Below are 16798 nucleotides of genomic sequence, written 5' to 3' on the forward strand. Positions count from 1 at the left end.
CCAAAATCTGTCAGATAAATCTCTCTGTGTAAATGCACCATAAGACAATTCTACTTTACACCAGTTTGATAAATCTCCCTCAAAGACTTTTATTTCTAATATATTTTCATTTTACAGAATTTGAGAAATGTTTTGTTTTTGAGGCCTCATTTATTTTCTACATATATTACGCTTGTCCTAGGGGAACAGTCCATGGTGATGAATGGCAGCTGTTAAATCACTGCCATATTAAATTTCGCAGTCATTTTGCCGCAGTGGCATTTACAAGATGGTGTTATTGCTGTAAATGTCACTCTAATTTTGACGGTGTTAATGGAGAGGAGGTGCGGGTTCCATGTTTGATTACCATTATTATGTGTCAGTGTATAATTCTATCACCCATCACTATAATTATAGGACACAATGGTGATGCACAAGGTTACTCTCTGTGCTACGTGTCACATAATAATATATAATATACTACCAGTCCAGGACCAATAAAAATATTACCTTGGTATAAGAAGTACATGTGACTGTGTGCTATGTCTTACAGTACTTACCAAGCCGGCAGATGTTGTAAGCTGTAACATTGCTTGGTAGCAGCATAGGCCCAGTATAGCGTGGCAGGGGTACTTTACGGTAATAGAGCTTAAAACCTTCATTTTGGCCAAGTTTGATTGAGGGCTCCCAGGCGGCCTGGATGGCTGTACTGTTTAGGACCTTGATATAGAGAGAAGGGACAGCTGGTACTGGAAAGAGAAGACCACTGGTTAGTAACTTCAGTCAATGTCTATTGTACTGAATGAACTGAATGCAAAAGTAATAATATAAGGTAAGTTATAAAAGTTTTTAAGGTTTTTTTTAAAACTTATGTTAGGATTAGTATTGGAAACCGCCTGATAGAGAGCATACATTACTAAACCAAGGCTTAGAATTAAATGGGTTGACCAGCGAAAATCTTTTTCTTTTAGATCAACTGGTGTCAGAAAGTTATATAGATTTGTGATTTACTTCTATTAAAATATCTCAAGTCTTCCCATACTTATTAGTTACTATATGTCCTGCAGGAAATGTTTTATTTTCAGTCTGACACAGTGCTCTCTGCTGACATCTCTGGCCGAGACAGGAACTGTCCAGAGCAGGAGAGGTTTTCTATAGGAATCCGTAAATAAAACCTCTGCTGCTCAGGACAGTTCCTGTCTTGGCCAGAGATGTCAGCAGAGAGCACTGTGCCAGAAAACATTTCCTGCAGGACATATAGTAGCTGATAATAATGGGAAGACTTGAGATTTTTTAATAGAAGTGAATTACAAATCTATATAACTTTCTGACACCAGTTGATCTAAAAGAAAAAGATTTTGTAGAACAGCTAATACCCAGCATCAGGGGTACTAAAAGAAGCCAGGTACCATCAGGCCCAAACTGACAAAAAAGACACTACTCTTCAGCATATACTGTACATCTGATATCCATGCCTTGGAGACTACTATTAAAGCTGAGAAAAATCTTTCAGTGTCTGACTACATAGTGAGGTATAATACTAAAAATGGTGGACTTTCTCAGACTTCTTCACCTTATCCAGTCCATTATACTTCTCTCTGACCCATAAGTAAAGAAACACATTAAGGGTCTGTTCACACGTACAGACTCGCAGCTGAAATCTCCCTGCGAGTTTTGCAGCAGGATCAGCTACGAGTCAAGGTCCTGGCAGGTCCCAGTACTACATACTCGCAGCGCTCTTTCAGACCGCTGCAAGTATGTAATGCAGCCGCTCCCTTAACCCCTTCTGCTGCTGCCCAGCTACTGCTCCGCTGTCTGTATATACATTACCTCTCTCCAGCACGGGTCCCTCTGTCCTGCTCTCCCGCCCGGCCAATCAGTGTGTTGTCCAGACGCAGCCACTGATTGGCTGGGCGGGAGAGCAGGACAGAAGGACCCGTGCTGGAGAGAGGTAATGTATATACAGACAGCAGAGCGGGAGCAGAAGGGGTTAAGGGGGCGGCTGCATTACATACTCGCAGCGGTCTTTCAGACCGCAGCAAGTATGTAGTACTGGGACCTGCCAGGAACTTGACTTGTAGCTGATCCCGCTGCAAATCTCGCAGTGAGATTTCAGCTGCGAGTCTGTACGTGTAAACAGACCCTTAAGGGGTATTCCAGCCAATATATCAACAGGTGTCAGAAAGTTATACGGATTTGTAAATGACTTCTATTTAAAAAATCTCTGCGGGAAGTGGTGTTTTCTTTGCAGTCTGACACAGTGCTCTCTGCTGCCACCTTTGTCCATGTCAGGAACTGTCCAGAGCAGAAAAAGGTTTTCTATGGGGATTTGCCATAAGTAGCATCAGAGAGCACTGTGTCAGACTGAGAAGAAAACACCACTTCCCACAGGACATCCAGCAGCTGATAAGTACTGAAATACTTCAGATTTCAAAATAGAAGTTAATTACAAATCTTTATAACTTTCTGACACCAGTTAATTTGAAAGAATTTTTTTTTGCTGGAGTACCCCTTTAACGCCATATATTACTAATTTATATGGAATAACAATTGTTCAAGCATTGGGATTTGTAAATTAAAACAATGTAAACTTAATAAAGCATATGTTTCTTAAACATAAAGGAATATTGCAATGTTATACTTGCAGCTTGTGATGAGTGAACTTGTCGAACGTTCAGTTTTGTCCAAATCCAAGCGCGGAGGCTGAAGAAGTTGGATGCAGCCCTAGGAAGTCTTAGAAAACATGGATACGGCCATAGGCTGTATCCATGTTTTCGTGGCAGCCCTGGGGCTGCATCCAACTTCTCCAGCCACCGGGAGTCGCATGCTAAGGTATGGACAAATCTGATAGATTTGGCAAATAAATCCTAAACATCTGATAGATGTGCACCCCACCGCTGGTCACCACCTGCAGCTTAGTGGAGGTGTTGAAGAATTCTGATGTTGATCCAAAATTATGGATAGCCGAGGGAAAGTTGGGAGAGCTAAGGGTTGTAACATGTTTCTTTGTGTTTGCAAAATAAGTGGTGCAAACTGCTACTATGTGGTCATCTAACCCAACTGGTTGTGCACCAGTGCTGGCCCTGAACAGGACTGTAAACCACTGGTAATGATACTAAATCAGTGAGATGTTTAACCAATGCCGCCTCATTCACACCCACATCCCCTACCTTCTCCCAGAGTGCTTTGCACCACACTGGCAGATGCTTTGCTTGCTCCTCTAGAAGTATATGCTTTTATGTAAAAGACATAGCTGGTTGATGGTTCTAGATCTGTCACCGTTTGTTGAAATGTATCCTTGCTGACAGCTTCTTGGTACTCCATTTGGACAGGGTCTAAGTGTAAAGCAGAAATATTCCAATCATTCATATAGCACATTCCACTGTACAAAAAATTTAGGAAACACAAATAGAAAGGTCTAATATATTATTACCTATGAGTAGGTATAGATTGTAAAAAAATCCATTATGTAAAGGCCTTCTTTTTGTACTAAGTTTACTAAGACTAAGTGTACTAATACACAGGCCGATGGGGGCCCGATGAATACTGTAGATCTTGTATATCTTGTAGATCGGCGCTCATTTACTGGGCCTATTACACGGCCTTATAATCGCTTAGCAAGGGCTGCACAGACATCATTACCGATGTCCTTGCAGCCCTTGCTAAAACAGTATACATTACCTATCCACGCTCCAATGGTGGTCTTGGTCAGTGGTTGGTTGACCAGCCTGTCAGCTCAGACAGGCCGCTCTGAAGGTGCAGCAGGCGGAACCTGGGAAGAAGCAGACCACAGAAGGAGTCGTGGACGTGGATAGGTAATGTTTACTGTTTGCAGAATGGTCAGCCACTGGCCGCGCATCACTATTACACATAGCGATGTGCGGTCGGAGGCCTGATGATTTTAGGTTTGGGCCTAAAGCATCGATTAGCCGATGATCGTTTCATCGGCTAATCGTTGTCTCTATTACACTGAGCTATAGTCGGACAAATCAGGCCGATTCGGCTGATTATCGTTCATTGTAATAGGGCCCTAACACTATGATGCAAAGTTTTCTGCAACTTTATTACATGTCCTGATCCAACACTATTCACTAACATTATATGTAACACTGCAGTGTAAGGCTATGTTCCCACTACAGGAGCGGGCCGGTATTTAACAGAAGAAAGTGGCCATTTATTGATATTGACAGCTGCAAATAATGTTCATGATCTTTATTAGCGGTCGTTATTATCAATGGACAGCCATCTTTTCCAGCTAAAATCCTAGTCATAGGAAGTCATAGTGTACCTTTTTTTAATATATGCCACCACAGATTGTAATGGCAGACTGTGCTATTCATTAGAATAAAAGGAATACTGGCCTCCTAATAAAAATGTTATTAATCACCCCCTACTCCAATTTCAAATAAAATATATATTATAGATAGAGAAAGAGAGTAAAACATTATATATATATATATATATATATATATATATATATATATTGGATATCCCTGTAATTGTACTGACCCTGAGAAAAAAGTGGGATATTTCTCAAGACCTCAAACTCGTACACCGGGCTTAACTAAGGCCCTCTGCACCTTGCCACACCCCATCAGGCGAACAGGGCATATGTTACTAAAAAGTCGCACAAAAACTACTACTTTTTAATGGTGTACCCTAGGGATGGTAAGCCTCTCCTAAAATGTTTTATTGCATAATGAATGAGGTGAAAACTAACTTCGCAAATTATGCAGAATTTTTTTTTTTTTTCGGTTTCTCAATACTGTTCTCAATTCTCCATGTTATGGAAAAATCAAGGTTGTTAATACAAAGCCCAGATGGCCATATGGATCTGTACATGAGAAAATAAATACTATATCTCCTAGAAGGAGGAGGAGGAGGAGGAAAAAAAAACTTAGCTACAAAATTAAACATTTTTATGGTCACTAGGGGGTTAAGGCTGAATTGATACATTCCCATCAGAAACCCAGTCATTAATAATACAAAACACTATTATTCCCTGTAATGTGGGTGTCTTTATGTTCTCTGTACACATAGAAATTATGATGAATATCAGGATACACTTGGTGTATATAGTGTCCCGAAGAGAAAAAGCACTGGTGTTGTCTTTGTATTGTTCATATTTGAATGGGACATGAGAAAAAAAGAAGCATAAAAGGCAATGGAATTCATTATAGTAATAGCCAACCAAAGTCCTGATGGTGCTGACAGTTCAGTAGAATACAAAACAATACAACTGAGTGTTCCACCAAATTACAGCTGCGGTACAGTTATAGAATTTGGGGCCATCTGTAAATAATGTGTTAAATTCGTCCTCAATTTTATGGAATGTGTTTAATGCAAATTACCCTAATGGTTTTGGTGATTACTCCAATTACATGTAAATCAGAGGCATAAATATGTATTAGAGAGGGATGAGGGATCTGCTCGTCTGATCTGGCTGGAGTGGCAGGTTAAGCTCTGGGCCACTGACAACTTACTGTACGCTGTAAGGCGACTAACTGCAGATTTCATGTACTAAATCCTAATCTGGGAATGTGCTTGATTTTTCTAGGACCTTCCTTACTGTAGCTTTTTGCTTTGCAATTACGTTTTGTGTAAGTGAAAAAAAAAACTATATTTTAAGTTAAAGTGGAAACATATTACATAGAGAAAACATTCAAAGAGTGTGTATTATACAGGGCTGTGACGGGTACCTTCGGTTTTGCGGATGTGGACCACGTATCCAATAATCTCTTGTGTGTTCTCTAGTGGCTCTTTCCATGATACCAGGATGGAGGTCGATGATGCAGTGGTGGCAGTGATGTCTTGGGGTGCACCTGGAAGTCCTTCTGCCCATATTACAGATAGACGAGCGCTAGCCTGGCTGGAACCCGCACTGTTTTGTGCTATGCATTGGTAAATTGCCTCATCCTCCTGACTGATGCCAGAAATGGTCAGAGAACTAAGAAAAGAAGAGGAGATTTGGTGAAGCCAAGACAGGGAATAATGAATAAATAATTATTTAAAATGTGACATGGCGGAGAAGGCATCTATGGGCAAGGGCAGGGTCATGGATACATATGGGTAATGGCACGGTTATGGATGCATATGGGTAAGGGCATGGTCATGGATGGATATGGGTAATTGCACGGTCATGGATGCATATGGGTAAGGGCACGGTCATGGAAACACATGGGTAAGGACATGGTCATGGATGCATATGGGTAATGGCACGGTCATGGATTCATATAGGTAAGGGCACAGTCATGGATGCATATGGGTAAGGGCACGGTCATGGATGCATATGGGGAAGGGCATGGTTATGGATACATATAGGTAAGGGCACGGTCATGGATACATATGGGTAAAGGCTCGGTCATGTATACATATGGGTAAGGGCATGGTTATGGATACATATGGGTAAGGGCATGGCCAAGGGTGCATTAGGGTAAGGCCACAAAGACAGAAATGATGGCCTTTCTGTGCCATCCTTTTTGCTGCTACTATAATACGCTGTACATTTGCAACAAATATATGAACATAAGCAAAAGATACTCATAAAGCTAAAGGTCTAATGCGCCACCTACTGTATATTAGAGTTATTTGGTTTACAAAAATGATGGCTTAGGGTGATCTTATAAAATATATGAATGTTGTAGGATTATAGATTGGACTTGATGAACCTGTGTCTTCTTTTAACCTTAACAACAGCTCTGCACAACCTCCGAGTTGATTGCCGCTGTAACATGGCACCCATGATGGAATATCGAAGCATTTTTCACTGGATGCCAATGCCATGTTACAAAGGTATACTTCCTTAAAAGTAGTGCCTCTGTGACAGAATTCTCACATAGTAGAGGGCCTTCTGTATACATGGTATGAATTAAATGGGGACTCCCTATAACCCACATATTCAGCTCATACCATGTGCATATCTAACTCTGTATGTGGCCTACCAAGGTTCGTTCTGAACAGTTATGGCCTGTAACCATACCCTTACAGTTCACAAAAAAAAACCACTTTTGTTTATTTAAGTTAATCGTTTTGAAGACAATGAATAGAATAGTGATGTCCATAGGAATACATTACATTGTTATTCAGCACTTGTAAACATTGATGTAATGCTTTAAATAATATGTTATCCAGAGTAACAACACATTAGACCAGGGATGGGGAACCTTTGGCTCTCCAGCTGTTTCAAAAATACAATTCCCATCATATCAGGACAGCCAAAGCTTTAGCTGCCCAGGCATGATGGGAGTTGTAGTTTTGCAACAGCTTGAGAGCCGAAGGTTCCCTACCCCTGCATTAGACACACACAGATCATCAAGTTGCATTAAGAATGTATTCACATGAGAAACCCGGAATACATCGGCAGAAAGATATACCACCATATACCGTCAAGAGCCTGTTGACTTTACTGGACTAAAATGCAATCTTCTGCCGATCATATACTAATTTTTCTAGGACACATAAGTACAGTAGATAACACTGTAAAATTATATGTTCGGAACAGACTGCAGTCACTATTAAAGCCAATGGGCCCAGCACAGGTACAGGGCAACATACCTTTCTGCCAATATGTTGACACCATACACCAGCAACATACTGCAGTTCTCTAATGTGACCATAGACTATAGTAGTAGCTGCCTAAGAATAGACACAGCCAATACTGAGACGTACAGTATAGTAAAACGGATTACAAATGACAGCCGCTGATCATGTTGTCAATTAATAATGTCATTTTATACAGCACATTAAGGTCCTTTGTGCACCCAGACACTGCATCTGCTTGTTCTCCTCTTTGTATCAGCATTACAATGATCTGTCTGGATTTATCCTATGTATTAGGTAATGGTTTTGCTTGATTAAATTGTAAAAGTATGGTAGCCTTTCATTAATCTTGGTTAACCTTTTCCGTGTGTGATAGGAAAAGCTCCAGACCTCTCACTTCTTGGGTCACTAAGCAGAAACACAATGGAAACATGACATCTCTTTTCTGTTTTTTCTTTACCGCGCTTGTCCTTAGTAAACTTTACTTGGGGCGGCATTTGTTTTAACCGACTCAGCGCCAACAGTTTGTTCATCATCGGCAATAGACTTTTGAAATTATTCAGTCAAGGGGTTAAGTATCTAAAAGTTGAAGTCAGGGACCCTTCAGGCTGGAGGCCCCTTTCTATTGAAATGAAAGACTTTAATTACCATGGTGAGGGTGGGGGGATCAATACCGCTCAGTGCCCTGGTTACTTGTTGCCATAGCGATGTCTCTTGGATACTCATGCGCCCCCCCTACCCTTTCCATCGTCCAGGATTACAACCACCTCCCAGGCTGGGTATGACCCCTTGAAACTGGAGCAGCTTACAGCGTCAAGAAGCAAGATGACGAACCTAAGTGGGGTCACAGTGTTCAAAGATAGTAATTCCCTGCGGATCATAAGATTATGAATATCCTATAATAGTAATTCTGGATCACTATTATGACTGTATCAGCTATCATGATACAACTGTTTAGAAACTATGAATTTTTCAGTGTTCAGTCACTGTGCACACGTACCTTAGTAAATCCGGTAGTGGGTGCAGAATCTAAACCTGCTCCCCCTGCCCACACCTCATTCCCACCCATCTGGCAAGTGGGGCTTACACCTGCCGTACGCCACAGAAAGGCAAAAATCTGCTCGTTCTTTGAGGGGTACACATTGAAAAATGTGTCCTTCAATCCATGAACATATGCTGACACAAAACTTATTCCTTATTCTCACGTCACCTATAATGCAGACCGTACTACAGATAGAAGGACCTATACATGGATAGATATTGATTCGTCGTAGAATTGCCTAACCGTACTAGGACCTGCCCGTTTTTTTGCGGATCTATAACGCCTTTAGAATGGTCCATAATTATGGGCCGCATTACAGACATGTAAAGGAGGTCTAAGACTGTAATGTAGTCATTCGGTAGCTGCAGCTACTATAATATTATATAACTCTGCCTGGTGGGCTAAGCAACTAAATGGAAAAAAGTACTGTAATAATTCCACATATACTTAGGTTCACTTATGACTGTAAGTAGGGGTGTAATATAAGACCTGTACACTTCCATGCAGTAGCAGACATATCACTTGTGGAGCTGGTTCAGCTGCACAGGGGCCCAGGCCAACAGAGGCGCCCCCCAGGCACAGATTCTGAGCCTAGCAGGCCCGTCCACTGCCCTGGGCCCCGCCGCATATGTGATATTTATCATCCTGCCACTCACAGACCACCAGTGGCGAGATGCCAGCAGCCGCGGCCTGCCCCGCGCATTGCCTACCCTACATACCGCACCCCTCTATTGGATACGTGAGCCACAGCCGACCGCAGTGGCATCGTGCTCCTGGACGTGCACACCAGTGACGGCACCTGGAGGCATTGAGCATCCTGATGACCTGGAGGACCACAGGCTGGGACAGGTGGGGTATTGTGTGTGGGGATGGGGGGCAGCCAGGATGGGTAGTGTGTGTAGGGATGGGAGGCAGCCAGGATGGGTAATGTGTGTGGGGATGGGGGGCAGCTATGATGGGTAGTCTGTGAAGATGGGGGGGGGCAGGTGGGGTATTGTGTAGGAGGGTGGGGGGCTGTCAGGATGGGTAGTGTGTGCGGATGGGGGTCAGCCAGGATTGGGTATTGTGTGAGGATGAGGGGCAGCGAAGATGCATAGTGTGTTTGTGGGGCAGCCAGGATGGGTAGTGTGTGTGGGTATGGGGGGCAGCCAGGATGCGTAGTTTGTGGGGATGGGGGGCCGCCAGGATGGGTATTGTGTGGCATGGGGGCAGCCAGGATGGGTAGTGTGTGGGATGGGGGGGGCCGCCAGGATGGGTATTGTGTGGGAATGGGGGGCCGCCAGGATGGGTAGTGTGTGGGGATGGGGGGCAGCCAGGAATGTGGTGGCATAGTTTATTTATGGGGGGGCCCAGGCAAATTTTTTTGCACAGGGGCCCTATGCAGTCTGTGTCCACCCCTGCTTCCATGGATCCCTCCAAATGATTCTTTTTTTCATAACAAAGCCACAAAGGTTTTCAGATTGTGTCATTGAATACATGGAATATTATAGAGCTATTCCCTTCTAGAAGCATTGCCTCAGGGGGAGAATAAGTCTGATATGGCACCATATGGTGGCACACAGAGTGCCTCACACATGGCTTTGCTCTGTGCATGTGACCTTTCTCCCAAATTAACAAAAACTATATGTGATATTCAAATGAGACACCTTAGGATTCCCCTTACACGCACAATATTTGTCTGGTGTTTTTCAGGCCACAATGTTTTTTTCATACGTTCGGGGGGGCATTTTTTTCTAGTGTTTGTGACTGGTTTAGGCACTTTTGTGTGCTGAACTTTTTTTCCTCTGCCATCACATGACCTAGTTGCTGTCAAAATGGCAGAAAAAAAGGCCATACACACAGCAATGGCGTTTTTGAGACAACCAGAACAATCCCATTGAAGTCTATAGGAGAAAAACTGCAGTTTGCCAAAAAAAAAGCCACACCCTCAGCATGCTGCGTTTTGGGAAAACTGCCACAGAGTCTCAAAAACGCCAGAGACGAGAGAAAAACGCCACCCCAAAAAAAGCCATGCGTGTAAGGCAGATCATAAACTTCGACTGACTTACAGCTAACATCTGGCTGCTGGTGTTTTTGCAAAAATAAAAAAAATGCCATGGCGTTAATGGGCGTTTTTCCAAGATTTTAAGGCATTGTGAAGCCAGGGTTAGGGCTTCCTTTTATGCTGCAATACCAGATGCAACTAAGAAAAAGTAGAAAAAGTAGAGTATAGCTCTGTTTCTGTAGAAAATTCTACATCCCTTTATAAACTGTCCTGACAGTCCTCTTATACATTACAGTGTACTTACCATACTTCTCTTTGTTAGTTCCACCTATAAATATTACAATATTACAATAACTCTAAAATCAATATTAGTATAATATTATTGGGATAGTTGGCTTGTTTGAAAGGATTAGTGATAAGCCAATAAACAGACATACAAACGTTCGTTGGCTGATTCAATAATTTGTGTGGCCAATATCAGCCGCATTATCACTCTGTTTAAAGAGTTCATGTACGGCTAATAGGGATAAGTGTTCCTCTTGAAGTAACAGCAAACATGCACCGATCACTGAGCCCTTACTAACTTTAGTTAGCTAGCCAGTGTAAAAAAGACCTTAAAGAGATACTCCCTCGAAAAAAAATTGCCGATGTCAGAAAGATATATAGATTTGTCATTTATTTCTATTTAAAATTTTAAGTCTTCCAGTACTTATCAGCTGATGTATGTCGTGCCGAAAGTGGTGTATTCTTTCTAGTTTGTCACAGTGCTCTCTGCTGTCACCCCTGTCCATGTCAGGAACGGTCCAGAGCAGTAGCAAATCCTCATAGAAATCCTTTCCTGCTCTGGACAGTTCCTGTCATGGACAGAGGTGGCAGCAGAGAGCACTGTATCAGACTGGATAGAATACACCACTTCCTGCAGCACATACAGAAGCTGGAAGACATTAGATTCCTAAATAGAAGTAAATTACAAATCTATATATCTTTCTGACACCAGTTGTTTGAAAAAAAAATCGCCAGAATTCCCAATTAAGACTGAGACCTAGCCCAATGCCTGTTGACTCACCTACTTGAAGGGGATGCCTTCCTTAGTCTTCTTACCTGTTATTGTTTTTCAGCTTGATATGCCCTCTGGGCTCCAACTCCCGCCCATTCTTCAACCATGTGATCTGCGGTGGTGGCTCCCCTTGGGCCAAGCATGTGAAAATCGCTGTAGTGCCAACAGGACGGGAAATGGACTGTGGATGTTGGACAAACTCGGCAGGAGCTGCAGAGGACAATACAGAATAAGGATTGTTTATAAGAATAATAGTGTGTTCAAGTGGTGAGACACAATAAAAAACAATTACCATTCAATAGTTCATGAAAAAAAAAGTTTTGTTCAAAGCTAAACTGAATTGTTGTATTTCTTGTGTCCAGTATGTGCATCCATCGCCATAATTTTTCAGTTTACATAAACTTATCATGTACCAAACTAGTCCAGAGCTGCAATCATAATTCTACTGGTTGGTACTGGAAAAGCTACTTCAACACACACCAGCTTACCCGAGCATCTACGATACAGTGTAAGGCTATGTTCACACTACGTAAAAGTACGGCCGATGGCAACAACGGGCGTACTTTCTACAGGTGAACAATACCTATTGTTCTATAGGATCCCGGCCGGAGCGTACACACATCGAATGCACTCCGACCGGGATCCTGCACGGGGCCGCAAATAACTGACATGTCAGTTTTCTGTGGCTGCAGTTCAATGAATTGCCGCCGTAGGAAACCCTGTCAGTTCACACAGTGAAGCGAGCGGCCCCAGCCATTATTTTTCAGTTTACATAAACTTATCATGTACCAAACTAGTCCAGAGCTGCAATCATAATTCTACTGGTTGGTACTGGAAAAGCTACTTCAACACACACCAGCTTACCCGAGCATCTACGATACAGTGTAAGGCTATGTTCACACTACGTAAAAGTACGGCCGATGGCAACAACGGGCGTACTTTCTACAGGTGAACAATACCTATTGTTCTATAGGATCCCGGCCGGAGCGTACACACATCGAATGCACTCCGACCGGGATCCTGCACGGGGCCGCAAATAACTGACATGTCAGTTTTCTGTGGCTGCAGTTCAATGAATTGCCGCCGTAGGAAACCCTGTCAGTTCACACAGTGAAGCGAGCGGCCCCAGCCGCTCGCTTCACTGTGTGCTATGGGAGGTTCTGATGCGGGCACATGCTGATGCGCCCGCATCAGAACCCTGCGGCTGAAAGATCATCCGGACGGTACTTAAAGAGGTTGTCCAACATTTTTTTCTTATTGGAAATGTGAATAATTTGTAATCTGTCCCTTTCTCTTAGTGGTTTTCTTTCATTTTTTTTCTCCTCTGTGTCCCGGGGCCGCCGCCTCTGTTGCTGCTTTTTGGATTTGTGTTTGTTTACATAAAGAACTTCCAGGTCACAGGGGTCAGCAGTGACATCACAGCTCTGCAAGCCTGTAGCTCCACCCCCTCCTCTCTGAATCTAGCTCCACCCACCCAACCCATAGGCCCCGTTCCCACAGAGCAAAAGTAGCGGAATTCCACAATGGAATTGTCCGCCGCGGAATGCCGTTAGCCTCCCGCTCATAATGGGGGTCTATGGGAGGCGCGCGCTCCTGCTCTGTACGCGCTGAAGAGTGAACATGTTCATTCTTCAGCGCGTACAGAGCAGGAGCGCGCGCCTCCCATAGACTCCCATTATGAGCGGGAGGTTAACGGCATTCCGCGGCGGACAATTCCGTTGCGGAATTCCGCTACTTTTGCTCAGTGGGAATGGGGCCATAGGCAGGTAATGTCTGTATTACTACAAGTGTCCTGAGCATGGTGGCTCAGTGTCTGCCAATTACTTATGTTATCAAATCAACTAGTTTTTTCACAGTTTTATCTGTTGTAGGACTACAAACCCCAGCACACATGTACATGATAGGAGTTGTAGTCCTGGATTACATATACACTACAGTAGCCATCCTACTGGTGGGCAGGGTCTCAATGAGGCAGGATTATGTTACCTCAGCATAGATAGATAGATAGATAGATAGATAGATAGATAGATAGATAGATAGATAGATAGAATGGTGACTGCCATGAGGTGAAGTCTCCTCTCTCCTCTCCATATGACACACAGCAGCAGCGCTGCCCTAACACTGTACATCATTACACTACAATAGTAACAATATAGGGGAAGATTTAGCAAAGTCTGTGCAGAGGAACAGTTACCCATAGCGACCAATCAGATCGCTTCTTTCATTTTTAAAAAGACCTTGGAAAATGAAACCTGGAATCTGACTGGTTGTTATGGGCAACTGCTTCCCTGTTCCTCTGCACAAGTTTTGATAAATCACCCCCTCATACTTCCTTTATTTACTGTTTATAGCTCCAACCTATGCTGCAGTGCTGTACAGACATTGTAGTCTGACATGCTGTCCTTACTGTTGCAGTTTCTTCTGGGCTCATATTTTAGTTACATGTTAGGGGTGTGGCTAAAGAAATATTTGCATAACCCCGCCCACCTGATGACTCACTGTTCCCTCACTGGCAGGAACAGGAAACAGAAAGGGAACAGAATTTCACAGGAAGTAATGAAAACACAGGCAGAGTGGTCATGTGACTGAGCCTGAGAACACAGTAAGCGCTCTAAATAAAAAATAGAAGTGTATGTAGAATATGCAACACTCACAGAGGTCAATGCAATGCTAGTTTATTGAAATATCCCGGACAACCCCTTTAAGTACCAGCCGGGATGATCCGTGCCTAAGGCTATTTTCACACGTCGTATCGGACCGGCAGTTCCGGCTGGTCTCTGCCAAGATCATCCTGGCAGGTACTGCAGTACCGGCCGGATGATCTTTATGGCCGCAGTGTTCTGATGCAGGCGCATCAGCGCGCGCCCGCATCAGAACTCCCCATAACGCACAATGAAGCAAGCGGCCGGAGCCACTCGCTTCATTGTGTGAACTGACAGGGTTCACTGAATTGCGGCCGCAGCAAACTGACATGTCAGTTCTTTGTGGCCCGGCATGGGATCCCGGCCGGAGCGTATACGATTTGTATACGCTCCGGCCGGGAGTCCCATAGAACAAGAGGCAATGTTCCACACTGCATTAAGTACGGCTTTTACGTAGTGTGACCATAGCCTAACAGTTAGACTGTCTTACAGGTGTGAGTCATTTTTAGCATTTCTCTATATACAATCTGTAAAATAGTGTGAACAAACACTTAAATAAATAATCCTGTCAAGTGTCAACTATCATGTTTAAATAAATCTTTGGCAAAAAAAAAAAAAAGTTGAACTGTGTGTATTTACATTTATAGGGGTTTTAGAAAATCTCCAGGTAAGCTGTCTGCAAGTTAAAGTAACAAATCATTTACTCACCTTTCAATCTATTGCTGCTTCTACATCGGTTCCATCTCCTCTGCCAGTCTTCATTTACTGTACTGCAGTGATGACATGTTTTCACAGCCGTACTGATAGCTGCGGTCACACTTCAGTACAGTACATAATCACTTCAGCACTGTAAACAAGCACCATAAGAAGACTACAGAACTGCCGGTACAGGGGATGGCGGTGACTTTAGATAGATGATTATAAAATTGTATAACCTGGAGTTACTGATTTCTCAGATCAGAAAGGCTTAGCTTAAAGTGAATGCCAACAATCTAACAACATGTTTTGAACCACATTACAAATTTTTATAACTTCCATTATAGCTTCCATTACCTTTCTTAAACCATCCCCTATCTTTTCTTCAACAAAAAAAAAGGTTAAACTCATAGGGCGACATGTATCATCCGGCGTACGGATGATTTTCGGCGGAAAGTGCCTATTTGCGTATTTTTTATTCGCAAATGGCCGATTTGCGAATAAAATATTCGCAAATCGGCACTTTCCGCCGAGTACGCCAGGGGGCGGGGAGGGGGTGTGAAGGGGGCGGAACGGAGGGCGCGGACTCAGAGTCCGCGCGATTCACCATCCGTTCTGCCAAAAGATAAGCCAAAAACCTACTTCAGTCCTCAGCTGGCGTAGGTTTTCGGCGGTGCGCACCAGAGCGCATGGGATTTATGTAGAGGCAGTCCGCCTCTACATAAATTCCCGTAGCGCCGGAGATGCGGGGACATTTATAAGTCCGGCGTAAAAAATGTGTTCAATGTATAAAATAGTGTTCAATGTATAAATAGTCATTCCTAGTGACTAAAGTAACTAGAATTTTATTATTTAAAGGGAATCTCTCAGCTGTATATCATACTTAGAGATGCTGACATAGGCAGATAGCTGATAGGAATAGTAAGTGACTGCAAAGCTTTAAAATCATGTTTTCCTGCTAAGCTGAAGTGTCATAGAGGCTGTGAAGAGCTGCAGAAGGCACGCCTCCTCCCTTCACCATTTACAACTGCTCTGTATGATTGATATACAAGCCTTACACACAGAGCCTTAAGCCCCTATTACACGGGGCGATCAGTGGGAGCAAGCGAGCTCCCCGGATGATCTTTAGGTCATCCGGGGAGCCCATAGGATATAGCGGTGGTCTGCTGCCGCTGCTTCTGTTGCGTGGAGAGATGGCAGCAGAACATTGCTGTCATGCTTGTTAGTCTTTAAACACGTTGAAAGACGTTGAAAGACAACGATCAGCTGACATTGTGCATGTCGGCTAATCGTTGCCTATTATTCCAAGAAGCGATTATCGTCCATATACGGCCGATAATTGCTTTGTGTAATAGGGCTTTTATACATCAATCATACAGGAAATCAAGGAGTGGGGGAGGGAGGAGGTGTACATGCTGCAGCTCAGCCCGGCCTCTATGACTCTTGAACCTAGAAGTTAAACAGGATTATACAACTGCAAACAACCATCCGCTAAGAAGTATCATTTGCTTTATCCCCCTATCAGTTATTTACCCAGGTCTGCAGCACTGAGTGTAATATAGAGCTGACGGATTCCCTACAAATCTATGACTAGTCTGGGAAAATACAGTACCCCATCCATTGTAAAGACGTGTTATGAAATTGTACAAAATATTCAAGTATAGACTTTCTATTTAACACCACTTTACACATGGTAACCGAATGAACTTTAACAGTTTGTATGAATAATTTCACAGTATAAGTATGAAAACAATCATTGATAAATGTGAGAAAATATTCATTACAAGTGAAAATTAATCTCCGGATAGAAACAATAATAATTTGTGTAATGTGAATAAATGGTAACAAGGAGATTAGTG

The 16798-nt window shown here is 43.1% G+C and overlaps 1 protein-coding gene across 1 annotated transcript in view; it reads right to left on the bottom strand.

The window, feature by feature from the left end:
- Nucleotides 1–16798, bottom strand: part of IGDCC3 (immunoglobulin superfamily DCC subclass member 3) — a 98396-nt gene that overhangs the window by 10591 nt on the left and 71007 nt on the right. Inside the window, exons 8-11 of the mRNA XM_069958910.1 lie at nt 11646–11811; nt 5679–5926; nt 3150–3314; nt 540–728 (exon numbers count right to left, since the gene is read on the bottom strand). Of these exons, the coding sequence (XP_069815011.1) occupies nt 540–728; nt 3150–3314; nt 5679–5926; nt 11646–11811 (768 nt within the window). The remainder of the gene's footprint in view (nt 1–539; nt 729–3149; nt 3315–5678; nt 5927–11645; nt 11812–16798) is intronic.

Source organism: Dendropsophus ebraccatus, chromosome 1, assembly GCF_027789765.1.
Source record: "Dendropsophus ebraccatus isolate aDenEbr1 chromosome 1, aDenEbr1.pat, whole genome shotgun sequence".
Lineage (NCBI taxonomy): Eukaryota > Metazoa > Chordata > Amphibia > Anura > Hylidae > Dendropsophus > Dendropsophus ebraccatus.